The 26,202-nt window shown below is 59.4% G+C and overlaps 1 protein-coding gene across 3 annotated transcripts; it reads left to right on the top strand.

Annotated features, from left to right (window-relative positions):
* The first annotated feature begins 3,614 nt into the window (after positions 1–3,614).
* ASIC1 (acid sensing ion channel subunit 1) lies at positions 3,615–22,678 on the top strand. 3 transcript variants are annotated; one of them, XM_061443341.1, is made up of 12 exons: positions 3,615–4,289; positions 4,731–5,116; positions 5,976–6,171; positions 18,102–18,252; positions 18,681–18,808; positions 19,035–19,185; positions 19,271–19,327; positions 19,409–19,562; positions 19,646–19,737; positions 19,960–20,039; positions 20,159–20,263; positions 20,463–22,678. In XM_061443341.1, the coding sequence occupies exons 2-12, from the start codon at positions 4,752–4,754 to the stop codon at positions 20,565–20,567; spliced, it is 1,584 nt and encodes a 527-aa protein (XP_061299325.1). In that variant the 5' UTR covers positions 3,615–4,289; positions 4,731–4,751; the 3' UTR covers positions 20,568–22,678. The 3 variants fall into 3 exon arrangements, with proteins under 3 accessions (XP_061299325.1, XP_061299324.1, XP_061299323.1); XM_061443340.1 differs by having other exon boundaries at positions 4,722–5,116; XM_061443339.1 differs by lacking the exons at positions 3,615–4,289; positions 4,731–5,116; positions 5,976–6,171 and adding an exon at positions 16,349–17,353.
* The last annotated feature ends 3,524 nt before the right edge of the window (positions 22,679–26,202 follow it).

Raw genomic sequence — 26,202 nt, 5'->3', positions numbered from 1 at the left:
AAAGTGATGGGGAGAAGCCTTCTTTGCCTGTCTTTAACAGCAAGACCAGTTGGTCTCGGGGTACCCAGGCCCTGGGCTGGAAGGCAGGAGGAGAAAGGCTGTGGATATTGTCTACCTAAACTTTAGTAAAGCCTTTGGCACTGTTCCCCACAGCATTCTTCTGGAGAAACTGGCTTGGATGGGTCTTCAATGGGTCAAAAACTGGCTGGGTGGCCAAGGCCAAAGAGTGGTGGTGAAAGGAGTTAAATGCAGTTGGTGGTGATGTTCCCCACAGCTCAGAGCTGGGGCCAGTTCTGTTTAATGTCTTTATCTGGATCAAGTGCACCCTCAGTGAGTTTGCAGATGACACCAGACGGGGCAGGAGCGGCGATCTGCTCGAGGGTAGGAGGCTCTCCAGAGGGAGCTGGATGGGCTGGATCAATGGATGGGGCCAATAGTGAGGTTCGCATGGCACTTGGCTCACAACAATCCCATGGCAACGCTACAGGCCTGGGGAGGAGTGGCTGGGAAGCTGCTCATGGAAGAGAACGTGGGGGTGCTGGTCAAGAGCCAGCAGAAGGTGATCCAGCAGCGTGCCCAGATGGTCAAGAACATCCTGGTTTGTATCAGAAGTGGTGTGGCCAGCAGGACAAGGGCAGGGAGGGGAAGGTTTAGACTGGAGATGAGGAACGAGCTCTTCACTGTCAAGCCCTAGAAGAGGCTGCTCAGGGCAGTGGTTGAGTCACCATCCCTGCAGGTATCAAACAGACATGGAGATGTGGTGCTTTGTGACATGGCCTTGGCAGTGCAGGGGGAACGGGTGGATTTAAAAGGTCTTTTCCAACCTAAATGATTCCATATTCTAGGTCCCATGCAGATGCAACAGCCCCTAATGCTGGAGCCACCCCACCAGCGAGGAAGGCACGGTTCTCTCACAGGCCCCACAGTGCCTCATCTGAACGCACTTTACTGTTGCTCCTGATGGTTATTTTCCCAAGCCTGGAAGTGTTTGGCCCCAAAAGGGGCTCCTGGAAGCAATTTCAGATGAGCAATCTTCAACACCGGAGCTGATGGAAGCAATTTGCAGCCCATTAGCAGAGACTGGCTGGGAGGATATTTTACATGTCACGAAGCCCAGCTTTGAGGGGGACACAGCCCCTACAGCCTGCGTGGGGCTGTGAGGCCAGACCCACCTCTATGCCACGCCACATTGGTGGCCTTTCCATTTAATGTCCTACCTACAAAATGCAGCCCTGGAGATTGCAGCACCGGGGCTCTCGCAGCCATGGAAGGGAAAGGGAAGCAGCAGTGCCCAACACCTCCAGTGCCCACAGTACCTAAAAGGACCTTTATGAATTAAGCTGCCTCTTTTACAGCAGCGAGGCAGTGGGTGCAGGTAAAGAAGCAATTTGCAAGCCAAGGCTGCCTCAGAGAGAGTACTAGCAGGATATAACCCAAGAAAAGCATGGAAAAGCGCCTGGTACCCATCCCTGCAAACCCATCCTTGCCCTGGGGATGCTCTTCCAGGAAGCAGGATGGAAGTGTGTTTCTCTAAGAGGTGTGTACGGTGGAGGAGAGACAAACACTGCTTGGAAAGTGAGCAAATAGCCCCAGGCTCGTGTTATCCCTTGGCCCAAGCTCCCGAGGTGCTCCAGAGACGTGCCAGTGCCTGCCTGGCTGCTGGAGCCTGCGCTGGGAGCCTCAGCGCTGCAGCACCTTCCCTTAATTACTTTCTTCCTACTAATTAGATCTGTGGCCAGGCCTGCAGGGAGCCCCAGCTACTGCATCCCAAATCCATACCGGGGCTGAGCACCCGTTTTGCACAGGAGGGATGCGGCCACGGCAGCTTCCTCCTCCTCCTCCTCCTCCTCCTCTTCACACCCCACTGCCCACCACGCTCAGATCCCAGCTACCTTTGAGCCTTCACGCCTGGTGCCTTGCTGTGATCCATTATCACCTGGGGCTAATTGCGAGCTCCTCAGCCCCCTCCCCGCAGCCGGTTCCGCTGCCTCTCCCAGCAGGAATTAACACAACCCTCACGTGGCTCCCCCGAAAAATAACACGGAAATGCTGGCGCTCCCCACGCTCCACTCGACTCCAAGGATGCAGCTGCATCCTTCCTGGCCCGGGGCCAGAGGCAACCAAGTTTCCTCTGAGTGCTCGCCTGCAGGAGAGGGTCCTGGGGTGGCCGGGGGTGTTCAGGGTCCTCAGCAGCCCCCCAGGAAAGGCGCTTTCCAGCCAGGATGGGCAGAGGCTCTGCGCTGGGGTTCCTTGTGCAGTGGCTCACAAGTACATCCGCATGCGCATCCGCTCCGGCCTGAAACCCTGTCCATCCCAGGGATTCACTGTCAATAAAAGCGCTGCAGAGAATGGCTTCTCATCTGGAAGGGGGGAAAAAGCCAGGAGGAAAAGGTAGAAAAACCCCTTTCGAAACATCCTTCTCCCTTATCCAAGCAGCGCATCCCTCCCCGGGTTTCCAGCAGGAGCCCTAATGGAGAGACAGCTATGAGCAGGCGGCTGTCATCCAGGCAAGGAGCAATGCCGACTCGCTGCAGAGCGGAGCAGGGAAGGGAAAGGCAGAGCTGGTGCCAACGGACGCACTAATGCTGCTCTCCTGGGCCTTGCAGCCACATTTCCAAGCTCTGGCAGGGTCATCCCTGTGCCCAGTAGCAAGCAGGGGGAGGCATTGGCTCATGGGGGTGTCCCTGGGCCCCATCTCCATCCCCAAACAGGTCCCACGGCAAAACCCCAGGTTCCTGCTCAGTCAAGGACCCAATCTGAGAGAGGATGCTCCAGAAAAGGACAGAACCAAGGGTGTCCGGGATTTGGGGACAGGGATGCACGCCTGACCCTGCTGAACCCCAAACTGCCCATGCTCCCATTAGCCATGGTCCAGGCAGGGATAACGCACTGAGAAAGCACCTTTGGGCAGGGACACAGCTTGTTGGGGCAGCCCTGGGGTCTGGCTGTCCCTTTCCAACATCATGCTCCTAAAGGACATTGAAACATTCTCCCTTCCACTGCAGTCACCTCACTGGGAGCAGCGGGCAGGAGCCTGCTGCAGCCTCTGCTCCCTGTGCTGCTGCTGGGCACTGCTGTCTGCAGCTGGATGCACATCCCCAGCTCACCTGGGTGATGGATGAGGGCACCCCAGGCCTCCCTGGGGAGCAGATGGAGATGAAGCAGGGCTGGAGATGCAGTGGCACAGCCGGGCAGCGCTGTGCAGCCCTCATGCACGGCCCTGGGGAGGAGCAGAGCACCCAGCACCCAGAGCCTCCTGCCCCAGGCAGCAGGGAGCACCCTGGGGCCAGCAGCACCTTTCTGACGCCTGTCAATGGCAGAAGGTGAACGGGTGGGAAAGGGGCTTGCCCCCCTCCGGCTGGGGGCAAGCATGGTGCTGGGGACCGTGCCAGCAGAGAGCAGGGCTGAGCCCGGGGCAGAGGCTCAAGGCACCCATCGCCACCCCAAGCAGCGACCAGCCCGAATGTGAACGAGCGCCCAGCGGGGCCACCCATGGGTGAAGCCCACGGGGGTGGTGGAGTCCGTGGCAGGGCAGAGCCGGGTCAGCGGTGTACGGGGGGGGTCCGGGGAGGTGGGGTGGGGGGGTGTCCATCGGAGCGAGGGGCTGGAGCATCCCTGGCAGGCGCTGGGGGATGGGAGCGCACACGCGCGCACACGCACACACACGTTACCCACATGCACACGGCAGCAGCACCAACAGCCCCTGCCAGCAGCCTGCAATCGCTGGAGCTCCTCCGCCTCTCCCTCCTCCTCCTCCTTCTCATCCTCCTCCTCCTCCTCCTCCTCCTCGCTGCCCACCGGCCTGCGGCACCCCGGCCTCCGGCCCCACCAGCGCACAGACAATGACTTCATGCGGATTATGCATCTGAAGAAGGCACCCGCTCCCAGATAGCCACGGGGGGAGGTATCCATGTGTTTGGCAGGGAAGCAGCCTCTCGCTCGCCTTCCTTCTCCTCCTCTTTCCTCCTCACACCCGGCAGCTGCCTCCTCTCCGGCGATGGTCGCCTCCGGTCCCCCCACCCGGCGCTGAGCGAGGCCCCGGCGCATCCCCGCTCCCACGCTTGCACCAAGGTACCACCGAGGCTATTTTTATTCCCCTCCTTCTTTTCCGGTTCGCCCGCCGCTGCCGGGCTCGCTCCCCGCTCGCCTCCTGCTCCCGGCTCCCCAACCCAGCGGCAAGAGGTGGAGGGAGGCTGGTCCCAAGCCCCGGCACCCCCGACGCAGCGGCAGCCACCGTCGCACAGCAGAAGGAGCCCAGCGCTGGCCGCGGCCGCCGGCCCCGCTTCCAGGTTCGCATCCGCGATTCCTTCGTCTGTTTGTGGATGCGCCGGTGCCATTTGGGGAAGGCAGAGGGGGACCGGGAAGGAGGTGGGAAGGGAGGGATGGATACAGAAGGATGCTGGGGGGGGGGGGGGGGGGGGGGCATGGCAGCCCGGTCCTGCCATGGGATGGGGAGGGCAGAGAGGAGGTGAGGAGATGCAGGAGGCTGCACCCAAATATACATGCATATATATATGCAGACATATATGTGCATGTGTGTATATATATATATATATATATATATATAGGCTTGTGGGGAAAGCAGGGCACAGCAAAGCTTCTGCCCCATGACCTGGGTGCATCTCCAGCATCTCCCTGCATGGGGATGCCATGGGCCAGGCATCGGCAGCACCCCCAAGGCCGCCGCGGCACCGAGCACCCATAAGCTCCCTTCTCCGCAGAGTGGCCAGCCCGGGGTGCCAGCGCAGACCATGATGGACCTGAAGGTGGACGAGGAGGAGGTGGACAGCGGGCAGCCGGTGAGCATCCAGGCCTTCGCCAGCAGCTCCACCCTGCACGGGCTCTCGCACATCTTCTCCTACGAGCGGCTGTCGCTGAAGCGCGTGGTCTGGGCTCTGTGCTTCCTGGGCTCGCTGGCGCTGCTCACCCTCGTCTGCACCAACCGCATCCAGTACTACTTCCTGTACCCCCACGTCACCAAGCTGGACGAGGTGGCCGCCACCAGGCTCACCTTCCCCGCCGTCACCTTCTGCAACCTCAACGAGTTCCGCTTCAGCCGCGTGACCAAGAACGACCTGTACCACGCCGGCGAGCTGCTCGCCCTGCTCAATAACAGGTGGGTGCTGGTGCTTTCAGGTGCCCCGGGCATCATCTCCTCGAGCCAGGGCAAGGCCCCAGCCGCCACAGCAGCCCCTCACCATGGCTGGCACGGGCAGCATCCCCTTAGTGTCCATGAGGAAGCAGATCCTGGGTTAGTTCAGCTCTGTAGCTGGATGCAGCAACACCACAGAGCCACCAGGTCCTGCTTCTGCTCCTGGGTACGTGGCATGGATCTGGAACGCATCGTTCCCATTCAGCAAGGCCAAGGCCACTCTGGGATGCCTGCGGGGCAGATCCAGCATGCGTGGCTCCAACACCATGTCCTGCACGCCTGACACATGCAGCGAGGCTGGGGGTACCAGCAGGTGAAGCTGCAGAACATCACCTATGTCCCAGCACCAGGTGTTGCCATTCCTTGGGCCATGGTGGCAGCATTCGCAGTGAAGCCCCTCATCCACCATCTCCAGCCCATCCCCATGGCTGTAGAGGCTTCTTGGTGCTGCCAATCCACTGCCATGAGCCTGGGGCCAGCAGCAAGGCTCCTGTTTGCCAAGGGGCTTCACCGCTGCCCCAGGGAGGGGATTGCATCCATGGGAGCAGGGGCCGAGACCCATCACACTCAAGCCATGTCCCAGCAAGGCGACCACCTGCATCCATGATGCCACCAAGGGAATGGGGCCGGGCTGGCCTCAACCAGGGCTGGTGCTGTGGGACCAGATCCTCGTGCTGGTGAAAATGCCACCTGTGAAGTGGATTTTGCTGAGCCCACAGCGGGGTCGGGATGGAAGGAGCTCATGTGAAGCTCCAAATGGCTTTTGGAGCGGGAGCAGGCGCTGCCCTCAGGCCTGAGCTTCTGCCTGCTCTTCCCCCCCAAGATATGAGATCCCGGACACGCAGAGCGCCGACGAGAAGCAGCTGGAAATCCTGCAGGACAAGGCGAACTTCCGGAACTTCAAGCCCAAACCTTTCAACATGCTGGAGTTTTACGACCGCGCCGGTCACGACATCCGCGAGATGCTGCTCTCCTGCTTCTTCCGTGGGGAGCAGTGCACCCCGGAAGACTTCAAAGTGGTGAGTGCCCCCGTGGCCCCGGCCCAGCGCTGCCTTTCCTGGTGCCTGGAGCTGCTCCTTTCAGCTTGGAAGGGACTGGCAGCATCCAATGCCAGAGGGTGCTGCTGGGGCTTGAGGTCCAGGTGCTCCTCAGTGGGGATGCTCCTGCATGGGTAAAGCACCCCAGGATCACTTGGGCTCTGCAAGGCAGGGCTGTGCATGCCGGGCTGGAAACCTTGTGCTGAGGAGACACCAGTGGGAGAGCTGGGAGAGCCGCGGTGATGGCCGGTGTAGGGACTTGATGGAGCCCTGCAATCCCTTAGGGAAAGCAGGTCCTGGGGGCACACGCGGCGTTGTGCCCCACCACGGCTGTGTCTTGTGCTTGTGCACGGATCCAGTGCACAATAAAGCCTTTCTTATCCCCCTGCGGCTGCCTCTCCCCCAGCCAGCTGGGAATTGAACAGTGCCGGCTATTCGGGTGCTGCCTGAGCAATTGGGCAGCCGGGGTGGCTCTTCCCGAGCTGGCTCCAGCACGGAGCTCGGAGCCGGTCCGGGTCCCCGTCCTTGTCCCCAGCATAGGGATGTCCCACTCGTGTTGCATGCCAAGGGAGGATGAGGCCCCTGAGCATCCCAAGGCACCGGCTGAGAGTCCGCAGAGCTGCTGCCCCGGTCCCAGCCCAATTTGGGTGATTTGAATCATCTGCATTAAATTCCTCTGAGAGGCTCTTTACACAGAGCCATGCTTGTTGTCAACCATCAGGCGCTTTATTTGTTAAATGGAGGCAAGTTGCAGCCCGGAGGGGGCTGGATCCTCTCCAGCACTCGTGCAGCCACCAAAGCATCCTCAGGGACCCCTCATCCCAGCTCCCTGCCAGGGTCCACGTACCCTGCTTCCCGCATCCCCTCCAACCAGCTAAAGCAGAATAGACTCACAGCTGGGCTGTTATTCCTGCCTGGATTATTCCTTGCAAGCAGGTTGGGATGATTTAATGGATTTGATTAGAAAAAGCTGGCTCTGTGCTACATCTCTGTTGCTCTTTGGACTCCCCTCCTAGCCTCGCACGGGCAGGGCTGGGGATGGTGCTGCCTGTGTGTCACGTCCCACTTTGCTCTTCCAGAAACCTTTGCCCCATCCCTGCACGGGGGTCCTGGGGTTCACAGAAGCTTTCAGAGGGGTTGGGTTGATGTTTGATGCTGGTTTGCTGCTCCCTCCTCCTGCCTTGCACCCAGACGGAGCCAGGCTCTGTGCTGCTCTGGGTCTGGTGGCACCAGTTAGGGCTGGTGGGTGCTAGCGACCATCACCCAGTGATGCACAAACCTCCCCCGAGCCGACGCCGCCCCGATGGGGATCCCACAACCTCATGCAGGGGCTGTGTTCACCTCGGGCCAGGCTCGTGGCATGCCCTGCGGGGGTGCTTTGACAGCCACTGTCACCCTTCTCCTCCCCTTGGTATAGAGGAGGTGCCGCGTTCAGGAGGGGCCTTGCTAAGGGGGGATTCTGGGGCTCCCCAGACCCCGCGGGCCGGGGGGAGCCGCCTGCAGGCACACAGGGATGTGCGTCGGTCCTGAGCCCTTTGCCGCTATTGCCATGGGGAGAGCCGAGGGGCCGGGGGGCGACGCTGCCTGCATGCTGATGCCGCCCAGCACGGGAGGCGATGGGGAGAGCGGCGCGGCCCCGACCCGCCGCGGCTGCCGCGTTCCCGGGCCCCGGCAGAAGGGAGGGCTCGGGGGAGCTGCGGCGAATGGAAATGAGGGGAACCGGGGCTCCTGCTCCTGTTCCCCCCCCACCTCGCGCTGCCCCTGCGATCGCACCCATCCTGGAGCACCCCAAGGGGGCTGTTGCTGGGTCTCAGCCCCCTCGCCCCAGTGCACGGTGTCACCGTGCAGCCAGGGCAGGATCCCCCAGCGCACGGCATGCCGTGGGAAAGCCCATCCTGGGATTTTAGATGGGCTTTTTCCACCTCCTCTTTCATCCTGCATCGTCACCAGGCCACATCAGGAGGTCCCTGGCATTGCTCATCTCCCTCCACCTCCACCTATCCTGGCTGGTGCACGGCAGCAGCAGCAGCTTTGTGCAGGATGCAGGGATGCTCCAGGGACAGAGGTGGAGCTGATCAGGCTTGAACTCATCCTGTCTAGGGCATTGAACCCTCTAAGAAGTCCCAGGGGGAACCAACTGTCCCCAGAGGGGCAAACACAAGGCTGAGGGGCAAGTCCTGACCCTTCTCAGGGCACAACCATGAGGGACACGGGCTGAGGATGTCACCATCCCCAGGGCTGTGCCCAGAGCCCTGCGCTCCCGGGGCCACACGTGCAGCAGGCAGGGGGTGGCTGCCCGGTTCCCTTTGCAGGGAAGGGGGAATTGCCCCCGCTGTTGCCCCCGTTTCAGGGCCGTGCTCCCTGATGCGCCCATTAGCAGCAGGGATCAATGGTTCACACTCCCGGCTTCATTATTTATAAGCTGGAGCCCTCGCTCCTCTGCGGGGATTCGCAGCCCTGCCGGCTCCCAGCTTGTGTTTCCTCTCCCTCCATCCTCATTCCCTATGGCTCTGCTCCTTGCCCAGCGAGAGAAAAGCCCAGCAGTCCTCTCTGGGCTCTAAACCCCCTTAATTGCCTTTGCAGCACAGGGAATAAAGAGAAACACAGAGGCTGAGCTCCCTCTCCATGCCCATGGGACAGGAATTGGGGCTGCCCTGGGTAAAACCAGCACTAAAACTCGGGCTGATGCCCCCTGCTCATGAAGCCCCTTTTGTGGGAGGGGGGCAGTGCAGCCAGGGATCATGCGAGGAGCCTGGCACAGTGCAATGAGCACTTACAGCTTTTCCTTCACACACTCCACGAGCCTGACCCGGGGCGAGAGCCACGTCCCCCCAGCCCCATGTCACCATCCTGCCTCGGGGCTGAGCCTGGCATGGAGCTGGGAGCCCTGGGGCAGAGCGCATGGGACATCCTCCAGAAGCTGCAGAGGATTAAGACCTCTGGACCATTTCCATGAGGCTCCAAGGCTGAGCTGGCACTAGGGAGAATTGAGTTTGACATGGAGATCATGCCGCTGCCTTTTGCATTGAATTCTGCATCCTCTGCCCTGGAAATACCGAGTGGACAGAGGGAGAAGCAAGGGAGGGAACAGGACAGGGCTGGAGCACTTCCAGCAACTCCCAACCATCCTCCTCATCTCCAGAGCAAAGCAGGAGCTCCTGTGACAGAGAACAGATCCAGCAGCATCTTGCTGTACCTCACATCACCCCATTGCAACCTTCTGGAGGCCACTGGACACCGTCAGATCCTGCTGTGCCCTTCTGCACCCCACTGCGCCCTCCATACCCTGCTAAACCCCATCTGCAGCCCCAGAGCCTCTCTGCACCCCCTGAGCTCCCTGCTCGGCCCACAGCCTCCTCGCTGCAGCCACTGCACGCTGCTGGTCTCAGGGCATTCAACCAGGGGCTGCTGCTCTCTCTGTCTGCTCCAAGTCAACCCTCAGCACCCACCAGGGGACCCAGGGTCCAGCCGCCAGCACCCCATGGCCCTGCATGGAGCTGCGGCAGTCACAAGCCCAGGAGCCCCGCGGTGAGCAGAGCTCTCCTGCAGCACAGCGTTAGTGGATAATCATAGAGCTGGAGTGAAAAGCATCTCCAACACAGCTGGAGAGCCCAGCGCAGGAGTCACTGATACCCACATCTTCCCTGCAGCTTGCGACAGTTAATACAAACCCCACATCATTGGGCTCATCTGGCTCTGGAAAACCAACCTGGGAAGCACATGCGGGCAGCAGGGATGGCCCCTGGCCCCAAACAGCATCATCCTCCCGTGCTGGGGCTGGTACCCGGCGCACGCTGAGCCCAACAGCTCCCAGCACGGCGCCCGCCGGAGCCAGCACGTGTATGAATTCTGTAAGACATTCAAGTGATTTATGTAAATCACTCCTTAAAGCAGCACAAGGGCTCCTAAATCATTTATAAGCATTTGAAATCGCTCGCCCGCATCCGTTCTTTCCGAGCAGCGTTTCACCTCCAGCATCCTGGTAGCTCCCCCTGGGACCCAGCAGCATCATCCTCACCTGCATCACTTGCAAGCTCCCAGCCGGGCTCCCCCTCTGCATGGGCCTCTTTGCTGTCCAACAGCAGCAGCGTTTGACCCCCGAGGTTGCATCATTTTCCAGCTGAAGGAAGCAATCCCAGCGGGACACCGGTTGCCTGGCGCAGAGGAATCGGAGGTGATGGAGCAGAGGAGCAGCCGCTGACTCGGCTTTCCCGGGAAGCACAGTGGGGTCGGGAGCACCCGGCCTCCAGGCAACGCAGAGGTTTTCCAGGATCGCTGTGTGGGGCTGAAGCAAAGCATCCAGAGAGCAGCCGTGAGCAGTTCAGCCCTCGGGCACGGAGCAGGGACACCGGGGAGAGTTGCTCCGAAGCCGCCTCCTTTCCGCAGCTTCATCCAGGCACCGGTGTGAGGATTTGGGATCCCTCAGCTGCTTGTGGGGCTTTGCTCCCCCCGTATGAACGTGGAGACAGCAATCCTTGTTGGAAGGCGGTTGCGCTTCGCACTCCTTCTGCAGCGGGACAGCGATGCCCTGGTGTGACCCCGGTGCGTTTGGTGCTTGGGAGTGATGCTACTGAACCCACCACGATCCTGGCTGTGCAGGTGCAGAAGAGGGTCAGGAAAAAGCAGGCTGAGGACATCGGTGCTGGGCACAGCACGGTGGGAGGCCGACGCGTGCCTGTGCCTCACAGCTGCTTCGTTAGCGGTGCTGCAACAGAGCAGGTACATCATTTAGCACCTCCAAGCTCTAAGCACTGAACAGCACCGCTTCCACCCATCCCCGCAGGCGGTTAGGAAGACATGCAGGAGCAGGATCAGCCCCGGCCACGGGTCCCTTATTGCCTGGTGCTGCCCAGGGGGGCAATGTCCAGCACCAGCAGCACACACAGCCGTGCTCAGAGCCACGGTGCACAGCGCTGTGTGCATCCAGGGGGTCATGCCAAGGGCTCGGAGCAGCTCAGACGCACCTCAGGCCGTTGACACGCTTCTTGAGATGCCTTTGCACATAAAGAATCATTTAAAAATTAATTATTAATTATTAGTAATAAGCTTTAATAGCATCTGTGGCTGCTGGCAGAAATGAAGAGGTTTTCAAGTGCTATCGAGCCACAACAGAGGCAAGGATATGTGCCCTGCAGATGCCAGCCCCTAAGGGAGCTGCAAGCTGGAAATGCAGCCCTGGCCCATCACCAGCACATGGGGTTTCTCCAGACCCTTCCCCTTACTCTCCCTTTGGTCGGTATCTGAGCCCCAGGTGAGCAGCCCCAGAGCCTTTGCCAACTGTGGCTGCCTCAAAGCATCTGCCCAGGAGAGCTCCCAGTGCGTTTCTCCATCTCCATACCCAGTCCAAATGGGGAGAAGCTGGGGCAGAGCGGGGCAGGCCCCCTGAGCATGAGGCAGAGATCTCCATAGGGAGATCCAGGAAATTAACTCCCAGCCTTTTGCCTCAGCTTTCATTTATCTCCCTTTCTCCAGATGCCTGCGGAGAGCTCGGCCGGAGCCAGGCCTCTCCAAGCAGCAGGCATCCCTGCAGTTCCTGCATTCAAGGAGCTCCTCAGCATCTCAGCCTCTTTACGTACACAGGCCCTGACCCTTGGACGTGACCACCTTTTATTCCTTTTTGCTCCTGGGTGAAGGGTTTGGTGCACCTGCCACCAAGCTCTTACCCCAAGGATAGAGATGGACCCCTCACGGTGCTGGGGGAGGGGGCTTCCCTCTGGTTTATTAGGGATTTTAAGCCTCCTGATTCAGCTTTCCCTGCTGCTTCGCAGCCAAGTAAAGGGACAGGGAGACCCCTCAAGAGCAGCCACACGCCAGGGCTCTGCAGCTCCCCTGCTTGGATTAGATTAGAGTTGAAAACCGTGATGTGTGGCGAGCCGGCGCGAGCGAGCAGAGCATGGAAACCAGACAGGGATACAACTTCCCCCCCCTCTGCCACCAATAAAAGCATCAGCTTGAATCTTCTTGCATGAACTGCCTGAGCAATTGTGAAGGACGTCGGAAGAAACCACAACCTGCTTACGGGTAATTCCTGATCGGCAGCAAACATGGAAAGGCGTCGGGATAAGTGTCCACGCACAGTTATCCCTGCCGCATGGGAATTAGCGGCACCTCAGCAGCATCCTCTGTATCCCGCTAAAGCAGGAGCCAGCACAGTGCCAGTGACCCCTCCGTGGCATAAAGGGGTAAATCACCTGCAAAGCTCTCGGCATCACAAACGGTTTCAGTTATAAGAGCACAAATGGATCCCTGGATAAGTGGATCCAAGGATAAGGTGGCTCTGGGAGGCGGCACAGAGGATGCATGGAGAGGACCCGGCTGCAGGGACATTCTTGACTGCCCTCGGAGCCATGGGGATCCCATCTGAGCCCCACAGAGACCCCAAGCCACTGGGGGAGCAGCAGCACCGTCACCCAGCTGGGAAGAGCTCAGCAGCACTGGCCCAGAGAAGCTCTGAAAGATTAATGGAGTTTAAATGGAAGCGTTTGGAGAGGAGATAAGGCTCATCTGATAGGAAATCATATGGAACAACGGCAGCCAGGGAGGCCCCAGGTCTGTAACAAAGTCCACTTAGCACGTTACTCACCATAACGTGCTTTTTATTAAAGTCCTGTGCTGTAGATGCTGGGGCTGGATGGTCCAAGGGAGCTCTGCCATCAAAAGCTGTTGGGCTGGAGCATGCCAGCCCTGCACGGTCCCACATAGGGACCTTTGGTGTCCCATCCCCTTCATGAGCCAGGGACAGGGCTGCTGCTTCACCCAGCACCGCAGCATCACCAGTCCCCATGGCTGGGGCTGGGCTGCCTGGGCCTGCAGGGATGGGGTGGAGAGGAGGCGGAGGTGGGGAATAATACAGAGGGAAAAACTCCTTTTTAATCATCGATTTCTCTGCATTAGAATGTGACATGCTAATCCACTGTGAAGCGTCTAATCTGAGGGATAAAGGGCTGGATAACACAAGCTGCGCCCGGCTTGGCTGGCGGAGCAAGTGGAGGCAAGGTGGCAGTATCTGATAAAGGGTGGCAGGATTAGTCCCAGCAGAGATCCCCACTGCCCAGGCAATCCCACCTCGCTTGGCTGCCCTCACTCTGCCTCTCACCAGGGTCAGGGAGGGGGTCTGAGTATCCCGAAGCTGCTCATCCTGCCCAGAGCAGCGATGGAGGCACTGCGGGTACCACCATCACCATCACCACCACCACGGCAGCTCTGGGAGCTGCAGAGCACATCCCTGGGCCAAGGTGCATTGCAAACCTGATTTTCCTCCCCTTCAATGCTGCGCTGTGGGAGCAGGACAGCCCGGCTGCAGGGGGCCCATCTGCTCCATCAAATACCCATCCCCAAATCCAGCTCCTGGCTGCTTTCACCCCTTCCCACCGGTCAGCTCCAGCCTCTGGGTACCCCCCGGGATGATGCAGGGAGCTCAGCCAGCCCTTGGCAATGCCCCAATTACAAACCCAAAAGGGTCCAGCTCCAGAGGCACTTTCTGCAACAGGCTCCCCAGGGCTGGGCTGCCGCTTGCAGGCCTGGGCTAACAGAGCTTGCAATGTTGTTTTCTCCTCGCCTCCTCGGGGATTGGTTTATCTCTATGAATAACTCCATCCCGGCTTTGATCTCCTCTGCCATTAAAGCGTGACAGGCTGTGAAATGTGCTGTTGCTGCCGTCAAATCCCCCTCCCGCTTCCCTCCCGCCGCCTCCGTGTTCCCCTACTCCGGGAAACCTCCTTTTCCTGGGCCCATGAGGAGCTGCAAAGTGGGGCCCAACTGCCCCAGGACAGCGGCCAAACCCAAGCTCCACCAATCCCGCATCCCTCGCTGCGGCAGGCGAGCGCTGAGCATCCCTGGTCCCCAGCGGTGGGGCAGGGTGCGGCAGCAGCATCCCGCCGCGCGCCGCCACGGGGGCTGATGTCACGGTTAATTATAGCATCCCCCGTCCCTCTCCCCCGCCAAAGCTTTACCTGAGAGAGGGTAAAAATAACTCCTGGCAAGGGAAGAGCTGGAACGAGCCCAAGGACTCCTCCAGCACCTCCCAAACTCGCACAAACCAGAGCGACAACCCCGCCGGCTGCCCCACGGCCACAGTTTGCCCCCAGTTGTGGGGACAGGATGCACTCTTCTGAGTGCCGGTGCCACCGTGCTCGTGGCTGTGACCGTCCCCGGTCACCTTCACCCCAGTTCAAGTTTCAGCTCTGGGACAGGAGGTGGTAACCGGAGCCGGGGCCGTGCTCAGCCTCACTGCACCTCTCGGCTGCTGCGAACCAGCCCTGGCACCTTCCACAAGCCGCTCAAGCCAAGCAGAGCAAGTTAATGGCCCCAGCTGAGGATGGAGCGGTCTCATTACAGCAGATCCCTCTCCCTGCTGCAACTGCTCCCAAGAAGACACATTAAACCTCTCCATGCCATGGGGATCAGATCAGCCCCTCGCTCACACCATCGGGGACTGACCCACTGTGCCCTACCAGGGCTAAACAAGCCCCTGCAGGCTTCTCTGCCGTTTTCCTTCCTTCTTCTCCTCTCCCTCCTGCAGGCATTGCACAGAAACTGCTTGCCCCAAAGCCAGGGAGCACCAGAAGTCCCACCCCAAGCTCAGGCAGCTCGTACCTGCTCAAAGCATCCTCTAGCAGCACGCGGTCAGCACAGCTTGCTTCCACAGGGCTTAACCAACCCAACATCCTCAAACCCCATCCCAGGTGATGGCCCTGATGCCTTCATAGCCCAGCCCAGCCCAGGATGCAGCTGCAGCTTGTCTCCATCAAAGGCAAAGGGCTGGGATGTGACCCGGTCCCCATGGCACGGTGGCTCCCAGCCACCCAATCCGCCTCCTTGGTCCCGTTTCCCAGGGTGAGTTTCCAGCTCAGGCACAACCTTGCTCTTGCCTTTATGAAGTCTCATCCCGTGGCTCTGGCACTCATTCCCAAGGTCACCCGCTCTTTCTCCCAGGTGCCAACAATGTCCCCAGCTTTGTGGCAACTGCCAGTGTCCCTCTTACACAAGGGCCCTATTGGATATATTGAGGCTGGGGAGCCCTAGGATGGCTCCCCAAAGGACAACCCGTTGTCACATCATCAGTCATCATCTTGGCTGAGCCTGCCTTGGCAGGGATCCCCAGTGCATGCCCTTCCCATTACACTGGTCTCACTGGCTTGCGAAGAGCAGAGGAATTTGCTGTGGTATCAGATCAGACCTGTACAAGTTTCCTGGTTGCATTTGGTCACCCCGTTTGGTGGTGCCCATATCCATAAGCCAGGATGTGCTCCCAGACTGCGGGCCCCACAGTGCATGTGGGGAAGGAGGCACAGCAGCCAAACTGGTGAGCTGGGGCATGCAATGAGCACCCAGACATCAGCCAAAACCTCCCGTCCAGCTCTTGTATGTCAAAGTGCTGCTGTATTTAGATGCTCCCCTTCCCCTTGGGCCGGTGGTGGCAGCTGCAGTGCTGGGAAGGGGCTGGAGATTGCTCTGTGGTCACATTGATGCTTTTATGAAGCGCTGAGTGCAGGAGAAAGGCAAAACCACAGGCAGGGGCTGTGCTGCTGCAGGGCTGCAGCGAGGAGATGCCTTTGTGCCCGGCTGCCGGCTCCATCATCAGGGCTGCCCTCCTGGACCCCAGCACCACGAGGCCCGGACACCATTGCCCAGGGACAGCAGTGGCTCTCTGTGCCCCACGGGGATCCGAAGCACGAGGTGACCACGCACTGGTTGGGCTCTGCAGGAGGAATCATCACCTGGACCATGTCAGTGCCCAAATCCTGCCCAAACCAAGGACGGACCTCACACTGCTTGGGACACTGTCTTTACTGGATGCTCCTATGCTTATGCTGCCGCCCTATGGCACCGGGAGAGCAGCCTATAGGGATGGGATGAGCACCGTGACAGCCAGGGGACACCGCAGCTGGATGCAGCAGGACAATGTCACAGGCATGTTGGGAAAACCTCTGGCTCCAGCTGCCCTCACGAAGAACCTGGAGGCTGGCATATGGTGGCTTTGGAAACAGGCTGGCACCCGGCAGGGAGACCTTGGCTGGCGCTGCTGGTCGGGCTGCCAGGACCGGGCTGCCCTGCAGTGAGGATGGAGGATGCAGTGTGGGGATGCAGCACTGCTGGTACCCAAGTACACCCGTGTTCACCCGTGTCCACCGGCCCTGGCAGCTCCTCAGGGCCCCGCAGGCAGCACCAGGAGCTCCCCCAGCATCGGTGCTTCTGAAGCCGGCGAGGTCTCTGCTCCGTCCTGCCAGCAGCAGCCCGTTGTCCCCGGGGACGTGGGGAGCCCGCAGAACCGCCCCTTGCTCCTCCTCTCCTCCTCCCTGCTCCCGATATATCCTCCTCTCTCTGTCCCCTCTGAGCATCCTTCTGCTCCTCTCCCTCACGCGCCTCTCGCTCCTTTTCCCTTCTCTGTTTCTCTCCTCTGAGCTTGCCCCTTCCTCCTTCCCTGCTTCCTCCCCCCCCCCCCCCAGCCCCTCTCACCCACACCCCGAGGAACCGACCCACTGTTGAAGACCCCTGGGCTGTGGCAGGGCAGGGACCAGGACCCCCACGCTGGACCATGCCTCTCCAGATATTCTGCACCATCTCCTTCTCCAGCGAGGAAGCACCAAGAGATGCTGCAGCCACGGGGAAAGGAGATAACGGAGCGGATGAGTTCCTGTATGGGCAGGAGGAGGATGAAGAAGAGGAGGAGGAGGACGCAGGGGCAGCCACGGACTTTGTGGCCTTTGCCAGCAGCTGCACGCTGCACGGGCTGAGCCACATCTTTGTGGAGGGCAGCCTGGGCGCTCGGCAGGCGCTCTGGGCGCTCGCCTTCCTCCTCTCCCTCTCCCTCTTCCTCTACCAGGTGGCCGACCGCATCGCCTACTACCTGGAGTACCACCACGTCACGCTGCTCAGCGAGGAGGACAGCCCCGAGATGACCTTCCCTGCCATCACCTTCTGCAACATCAACCGCGTGCGGGTCTCGCAGCTCAGCCACGAGGACCTGCTCTACCTGGGCCCCCTGGTCGACTACGAGCCCGGGATGGAGCTGGGCTTCACCCCAGCCCAACCTGGCCCGGAGGAGGAGGACGAGCCCCTCAATTTGTATGTGTTCTTTAACCGCACTTGCCACCAGCTGGAGGACATGCTGCTGAGCTGCAGCTACCGGGGCGAGCAGTGTGGCCCCGGGGACTTCGCCGTGGTGAGTAGCCCCGAGGTGGCCGGGAGCAGGGAGCAGCTCCGGCCGGCACCGTGTGGGATCAGGCACTACGGGGGACACTGTCCTTGCCAGCTCAGGGACAGGCTGCTTCCAGTCTCACTGGAGTTGGGGATAGCACTGGCTGCTGGGACATGGAGAGCAGGACCAGGGTTGTGTTTGTCTGGCATCTCTGTCCTGGCATCACCGTGGGGTCTGCAGCCCACCAGCCTCACGTGCCCCTTGCCTGGGCTGGCAGCGACTCAGTGGTATGGATCTTAAGATGATCTTCAGGTCCTTTCCAACCCTAACTCTTCCATGACTCTATGGAGACATGCTGGAGGTGTCAGCTGGAACGGCCGAGGAGGGATGGGAGGGATCGGGATCCCGTCCAGCCCTGCCCTCTGCAGGGATGGAGGAGGGCTTGGAGGAGGTGCTGGTGCAGGAGTAGGGCTGAGTACCGCCGTCTCGGGGAGCTGGGGCTGCCATGGGGTATGCGGGGTCGAGGTGCTTTGACTCTGTAAATGTCTCCTCTGAGTCTGTGCCATGGTGGGGAACATCTCCTCCTCCATCAGCGCTATTCCAATGGTGAGAGACACCCCATAGAGCAGGAGCCTGAGCAGGATCATACCCTAGGCTGGGGATGGCTGTGTTTTGGGGCTGGCCATACCCTCCTGGCTCCATGCTGCGGTGCTGGCAGCAGTTTGATGCTGGCAGAGGGGCCCCAGCCTCAGCCCTGTGTCCCCTCCTGCAGGTCTTCACCCGCTATGGGAAGTGCTACACCTTCAACGCGGGGCAGGACGGGAAGCCCCGGCTCATCACCATGAAGGGGGGCACTGGCAACGGCCTGGAGATCATGCTGGACATTCAGCAGGACGAGTACCTGCCGGTGTGGGGGGAAACAGGTAACCCACGGCCCCAGCGGCTCTGCCAGCACGTCTGCTCAGTCACCAGCAGCTCCTGGGATGCTTCCCGGCTCCTTCATGTCCCTCAGTCTCCTTCCTCATCCCTCCTTCCATTTCTCATCACTTTGGGTCCTTTTCTTCCCTTTTTCCTCCTTATCTTTGCTCTTTGCCATGGCAACTCCCCATCGGTTTAGAGAAGCAACCATCACTTGTTTATAAATAGAGGCACTTTCCCTGCTGCACTCCTGGGTGCTGGAGCAGGAGGGTCAGAGGGGACAAGGACATAGTGTAGCAAAGACATGGATGGATGGATGGATGGATGGATGGATGGATGGATGGATGGGCGGATGCATGCATGGAAGGACATGCAGCACAGCCCTGCAGAGTGGGGTCCAGCACCATGCTTACCCTACTTCTCTCTGCTACAGATGAGACCTCGTTTGAAGCTGGGATCAAGGTGCAGATCCACAGCCAGGATGAGCCCCCACTGATTGACCAGCTGGGTTTTGGGGTGGCTCCCGGCTTCCAGACCTTCGTGTCCTGCCAGGAGCAGCGGGTAGGGACTTGGGGGAGGGGGGGGGGAGGTGGTGTCTGGGATGCTCCCCTTAGCCCTGCACTGTGAGCTAGACCTGCTGTGGGGCACTGAGCCTCCTCCCTATGGCCCTGTTGCCCGTCCCTATGTCAGAGGGACCCCTACAGCAAGGGTGTCTGCTGTAGGGCAGGGCTCCATCCTGGGGGCCGCTGGGCTTCTCTCCTCACTCCTGGCTTCTGCCCCATCCCAGCTCATCTACCTGCCACCTCCCTGGGGCGACTGCAAGGCCGTGGCGGGCGACTCAGAGTTTTATGACACCTACAGCATCACCGCCTGCCGCATCGACTGCGAGACCCGCTACCTGGTGGAGAACTGCAACTGCCGCATGGTGCACATGCCAGGTGAGCCCTGGGCACGGCAGGCCCCACCGGCCTCATCCCACTGCCATGGTCCCACCAGGAAAACCTGCTTTCTTCTCTCCTCCAGGCGATGCCCCTTACTGCACCCCGGAGCAGTACAAGGAGTGTGCGGATCCGGCCTTAGGTGAGGCTGCGGGGCCCTGCGGGGCTGAGCTGCGTGTGTTGGGTTTCTCCATCTCTCCATCTCCCTTTGTTCCCTGCCCAGATTTCCTGGTGGAGAAGGATAATGAGTACTGTGTGTGTGAGATGCCCTGCAATGTGACCCGCTATGGCAAAGAGCTCTCCATGGTGAAGATCCCCAGTAAAGCCTCTGCCAAGTACCTGGCCAAGAAGTACAACAAGTCGGAGCAGTACATCGGGTAACGTGCTGCAACCACAGCCGTGGAGAGGCATCTTTTGTCCCTCCATGCCAAATCTCAGCCTTATCTTATGTCCTGCACAGGGAGAACATCCTGGTGCTGGATATCTTCTTTGAAGCCCTGAACTATGAGACCATCGAGCAGAAGAAGGCATACGAGGTGGCTGGTTTGCTGGGTGAGTGCTGGTGGCTGTGCGGGGGGGGCCCTGCAGCAGCACCCCAACAAGGTTGGCCCCATGCAGCATGGCCCTGTTCCCAAGGATGTGCTGGGAGTGTGGATGCAGAGCGGGGCACCCACCGCCACGGCCACAGCAGTGATGAGTTCTGCCCATTCTCTGCTCCCTCTGCCACCGGGCACTGGATTCAGCCCACCCTGATGGCTTCCTTCTCCTCCGCAGGTGACATTGGAGGGCAGATGGGGCTGTTCATTGGGGCCAGCATCCTCACAGTACTGGAGCTGTTCGACTACGCCTATGAGGTGGGTCTCTGCCATCCTACGGCTATGGGGGGGGGGGGGGAAGGTTATTGTGGAGCACTGAAATACTCATGTGGGACATGGGGAAGAGCCCCCGTGGTACTGAGATGTGGCTCTCACAGGTGATAAAGCATCGGCTGTGCCGGCGGGGTAAGTGCCGCAAGAACCACAAGAGGAACAACACGGACAAGGGCGTCGCGCTGAGCATGGACGATGTGAAACGCCATGTAAGTGCCGTGGGGGGGTGCCGGTGCTCTCCTGCAGCTCAGGGGCTGCCCCAGGTGTGTCAGGGGGTGCCAGCACTTTAGGGAATGCTTGGGAAAGGAGCAGAGGCACCAGGCAGAGATGCTGGGAGGGGGCGGCGGGACAGGACTCGGTCTCTGCATGGTGAAACCCCCCGGTACCCACCCATCCTCTGCCCTGCAGAATCCCTGCGAAAGCATACGGGGCCACCCGGCAGGCATGACGTACGCAGCCAACATCCTACCTCACCACCCGGCCCGGGGCACCTTTGAGGACTTCACCTGCTAACCGACGTCTGGATGTACAACCTGAGCTACCAAAGCCCTCCGGAGAGCTGCCCTTCCTCCCTGCGAGCGCCAGCAGAGAGACACATCTAAGGGGAGCTTGCTCCTCCACACGGTGGCACACGGACAAGAGCCACAGCCTCGGCTCTGGGGGCAGGCAGCCGGGTCGGGTCACGCAGCCCCCTGGGGCAGCTGCTCCGTGCCTGCCCCGCTAGTTCAGAGACTCGAGGACGCTCCAGCCCGGCCACCCTCGCGGTGCGGGGAGCGACACGCACAGCGGGCTGGGGCACGGGCCCGGCCTGCCCCCCCCCCCCCAACCTCGGCTCCCCTCGGCCTTTTTAACTAGAACCCAGAAGCCAAGAAGAAGCAGCCGTTTGGCCGCAGTCTCCATCCGCAGCCCTGTCTGTCCGTCCGTCCGTCCATCGCCTCCATGCTCATCCTGCATCCGACGCCTTGGCCGGTGCTCGCTGGGACCCCCGTGCCTGGCGGGGGGGGGGGGGGGCTCATGGAGGAGCCCCATGGTGTGCCCAGCAGACGTGGCCCTGGGTTCAGCAGTCCCAGGAGAGCCTCGCTGTCCCCTGGGATCGCAGCGGCCCGCAGCCAGCCCTTGCCTGGGCACTCCCTGCACATGAAGATGGGGCACCTCCACCTCTCCAAAAAGGTCTTCCTCGGCATCCTGCCCCAGGGACGGCGGTGCTCAGCCACCCAGCTGGCTGGCTGGCCACAAGCACCACAGGGGACATGGCCATGGGGTGCCACTTTGGCACTGAAGACCCCGCTGCCCGGGCACTCGTGATGGTGTGGTCTCCCTGCCTGTCTCCCCTCGGTTCCATACAGCCTGGCCAGCACCAGTCCTGCCCCACAGTCCCTCCTCTCCCCAGGGAACCTGGGGCTACCCCGTGCGGCCCCCAAAACAGCCATCCTCGGGGCAGAAAGGCAGAAGGAAAACCCCTGAACCCCATTTCCACTGCAGCCACTGGCCTGGCTCAGCCAGGGGTACCACAAGGATGCTCCTTTGGCACCGCTTTAGCCATGCGTTGGAGCCCTGCCACCAAAGGGGTTCACAGGTTGAGGGACACCCCATGGCACAGGGTGCTCTGGGCCACGGGACCGCAGGCTCCCACCCCATTGAACCCCCCCCACCACCACCACCAGCAGCTGCCCCCGGGCACCGCCAGCCCTGGGCATCATCGGGGCATCCCTGAGCTCGCTGCCCTGGGGCCGCCGCTGCTCCTCCTGCCACTGCCCTTGCCCTGGCACGCAGGGACCTGCCCCAGCAGCTGGGCTCCGGCTCTGGCCGAGTCTCTGCTCCCCAGGCCCATCAGTGCATCGTCATCTCCCTCTTGGGCCAGTGGAAATTGGCCTCCCCCAGCCCCTGCCAGCCCCCAGGCCCCACACACCAAGCAAGAGCCCTGCCAGGGCTGAAGTGCTACTTATCTTTAAGAGCTTTTGCAATAAGTCTTTTTAGTCAGTCTTATTTCCAAACTGCAGCTTTGGGTTTATTATTGTTGTCATTAGTCATATTATTATTATTATTATTATTATTATTAAGTATTATTTGCTTCCTGACCAAAATTAGGAACTGGGGGTCAGTCCTTTGTATCCAGCGATCGCCCAAAGATGACGGGTTGGCCACATCCATAAATTTTCTTATGGATTTTTCCTAATGTTTCATTGCATTTCGTTTATTTATTTCCTTCCTTCCTTTCTCTTTCCCATTCAAGCTTTTAAAGATGGGGCTGGGATCTGACCTTGACGCTCACTTGTTGAAGCATACAGGTTTTTTGTTTGTTTCTATTCTATCATCTGCATTTTATATTTCTTATATAGAATATATATGACTATATATATATGTGTACATATATATATATCTCTCTATATATGCATCATATCAGTGTAGATATCCATCTAGTAGCATTTAGGCCTTGTTCTTGTGCCATTTTCTTTTCTGTTACTGATCTCTGAATGCCTTCAAGTGTATAAAGTGTTGAATTCTCTCTGGTATCTGTACTATGTACACACATTTTCATAGGAAGCACAATAAGATGACAGATGCATTGTACATCAATACCTGCTACTCTTAACGATGATATAAAGAATGATATAACTCATGAACACTGAGCCTTTCTCTCTTGCTGAGCTGCTGGAAATGCTCCCTAAGGAGGCAGGTGGGGATGGCATCATCCCAGGGTGCTCTTGAAGCACTGGAATCCCGGCACCATCACCAGAAGGAGGGGGGAGGATAAAGCTTTGGTCCAGCCTTCCAGTCCTGTCCTTAAACGCACACCTGAACACAAGCAACATCAGAGCTGATGCTGAACAGCATCCCACTAAAGCTTCCCTTTGCCAAGGGCTGTGCTAACATGGTGACAGCCCTGGGAACCTCAGCGAGCTCCAGCATCGCTGCCCGGTCCCACGGCACCGTGCGAACACATCCCAAGGGACACTGAGGACTGGAAGGTGGGAACTGGCTTTCCCCCCAGCCACAGGAGAAGAATGAACACACACACACACACACACACACAGAGCAGCTCAAGTCTGCCAGCTTTGACACTCCTGTGCTTCGGAACAGGCACCTGAGATCCAGCAGACATGAGTCACTGGCTGCAATATCACCTGGTTGTAACCAAACCGAGTTCATGGCCATCACAGCACAAGCTATAGGGAAACGCGCTTTACATCCTAAGAATTCCCAGCTACAAAGCAACGTGCCAGCTCCAGCACTGGGCATCCAAAAAAGCCCTCGGGACCCCATGGAGACTGAGTAATAACGAGTGGGCAGCGGGCAGGGAATACTGAAATGCCAGAGTCCCCCTGGTCACTTGGCTCCGGCTATGGCCCCGCTGCTCCTGGAAATGGCAGCAGGGTGGTTTGCATTTAAACTAGAACAGTTTCACTCCTGGTCTGGTCCTTCTCTGCCAGAGCTGGTGCTGCAAAGGCCACAGAGTTGGGCTTTGAATAGGACCGAGATGATACAGCGAAGGCCAGAAGGGAGTTAATGAACCTCAAGTAATTGCAGGCAGGCACTGTGAGCAGGCAGAGCAGCTGACCGTGCCTGCTCCCTGCGCAGCGGTGCTCACAGCAGCTCCTGTTGCAGCGACCCTGCCTCTGCAAGCTGTAATCTCTTCCTCAGCTCCCCATTAACTTGCTGGGCTGTGCTGGGAGAGGTCACCCCATCCGTCTGTCACCGCCTCGCGTTGCACAGGCACAGCCCTGTGTGGGTTAGGGTGCTGAGGCGCTGGCACAGGGTGCCCAGAGAAGCTGTGGCTGCCCCATCCCTGCCAGTGTTCAAGGCCAGGTTGGACACAGGGGCTTGGAGCACCCTGCTCCAGTGGAAGGGGTCCCTGCCCATGGCAGGGGGTTGGAACTGGAGGAGCTTTAAGGTCCCTTCCAACTGAAACCATTCCATGATTCCAGGATCCAGTGGGAGCATCACATGTTGGCTGCGCAGGGCTGGCACTCTGCAGGGTGTCTGTCACTCCGTGGTGCGAGGCTCACGCTGGGCACAAGACAAGGAGTTAATTACATTTAGCGGGAAGCAGCTCTGATGGTCCAAGGAGGGGCTGGGGCACCCCCAGGCCTGAGATCACAGAACCACAGAACCAACCGGGTTGGAAAAGAGCTTTAAGCTCATCAAATCCAACCGTTCCCAGCATTGCCAAGGCCACCACTGACCCATGGCTCTGAGGGCTACACAGTGTGTGAGCACTTGCAGGGACGGTGGCTCCAGGACTCCTTCACAGCCTCTTCCAATGCCTGAGCACCCTTTGGGGAAGGAATTGTTCCTCAGCTCCATCTAACCCTGCCCTGGTGCAGCTTGAGGCCGGTTCCTCTTGTCCCATCCCTTGTTCCTTGGGAGCAGAACCCAGCCCCTCCTGGCTCCATCCTCCTGTCAGGCAGTTGTAGGGAGCGATAAGGTCCCCCCCTGAGCCTTCTCTTCTCCACACTAAACCCCGTGAAGCACCTTTTTGCCCGCTGCTGTGTTTATCTGGTGGATTGTGTGGCTGCTGAAACCCTCCAGAGCAAGGATTAATCATGCAACATGCACAGAGCCGTGGCACAGATAGCATCACCTCTTCTCCTCCCTGGCAATAATTCCTGGTTCCCACTCGCTCGCTGCTAAAGCTGCCAGCAGAAACAGGCACTGAGATATAATTACAGAGCCCTGGATGCCGCTCGGCTGCCTGGAGCCAGAGCTTTACTGCTTGGGGAAGGAGGTTTCAGAGGAGCTGCCTTGTGCCAGCGGGCGCAGGGAAACGAAGGAGCACGAGGAAGGGAGCGAACCAAGCGAAGCCTCAGGGCAGGAGAAAGGACAGGCACTGAGCTAAGGCAGCCGGGCTTATTTCCTCCGTGTGTTTCTCGCGCATCACAGCGGGTGGCAGGGCATAAAGAGGACAGGTCAGAAGGGGCTGAGGGCTGGGGGCTCCCCCAGCTCGGCTCATGCACTGGGGGCTCTCCCAAGACCCTGGTGCCCAGCTCAGCAGCTGAGTCCCAGCTCACTTCTCAGGTGAGCTCTTGCTTCCTCTCCCTCTCCCCCTGTGTGCTCCTCGCAGCAGAGCCCAGCAGCTTCCCAGCCTGCCCGAAAGGCTCCCGCCGGGTTTGAAGCCTCGAAGTTGCAGCTTGAACAACACAGAGCAGATAAGTTCCAGTGCTTCTCCTCGCCATGAATATTTCATCAGGCTGCCGGGCGCCAAGCCTGTCGGAGGTGGCATTAAATTAACTGCAGACACACGGATGCTGAGACAACAGTTAATGGCTGTGCTCAACGCTTCATCTTCTCCACTAAGGATAGGGAATACCGCATCTGGCAGGAAAGGGGCCAACACTTTGCTCACTCAACAATGCCTATGCCCTGTGCAGGACAAGGTCGGAAACGACCCATGAGCATCGTGAACTGCTTAACACTTGTGGGGTGAGCACTCGTTTGGCTTTCATTCCCAGGTTCCTGCGGGCAGGGTTTGTGTCCCTTTGCTCTCTCTGAGCACACACAAGGGTAAGTGCTCCGGGGAATAGGGAACTTAATGTTAATACTTGCAGAAAGTGGCCTTTCATTCTAACAGCACGCAAACCAAGTCGCTGTCAAGGGAGACAGGAAACCTTTGCTGGGTGCTCAGCCTAAACCTGACTCCATTCAGTCCTTTTATGCCTCCCTAAGGTTACTTCTTAAGATGTTGCAGGACATGGTGAGCGCATCCCAGAGCAGGGGAGGCTTCAGGACCAGCATCTCCTGCCATAGGCACGTATTTATAGCACCGAGTGCTGCAGTTATGGCCTGGCAAGTGTGGGACTGACACCCCAACCCTCCTCAGCTCCCATGCAGTAACGCCTATGGCTGCAGTGGAAATCAGCCAGGCTAAATTGGGACAGGAGAGATCAAAATGAGTGCGGTGTCAGCTGAGGGAGGCGGATGAGTCCCTGAGCACACGTGAAGGCAGCTCGATGGCTGCCAGCCTCAGGATTCAAGGAGCTGAATCCACCTTCTGCTTTGCATGGAGATGGGAGCCGCTGACACAGCTGCTGCATCTCCCACCCTATGGCCTTTGTATCCCTCTCAGGCTCCCTATAAGCATTGCTCCCAGGACTCTGCACCCCAAGAACAACCATCACAGACCCTGTGCCTCAAGAACAACCATCACGGA

The sequence above is a fragment of the Pezoporus flaviventris genome, unplaced genomic scaffold (assembly GCF_033815535.1).
Source record: "Pezoporus flaviventris isolate CSIRO_AGI_PZ_B2104156 unplaced genomic scaffold, CSIRO_AGI_Pfla_v1 ptg000350l, whole genome shotgun sequence".
Lineage (NCBI taxonomy): Eukaryota > Metazoa > Chordata > Aves > Psittaciformes > Psittacidae > Pezoporus > Pezoporus flaviventris.
This window is presented reverse-complemented; position numbering and strand designations above follow the sequence as displayed.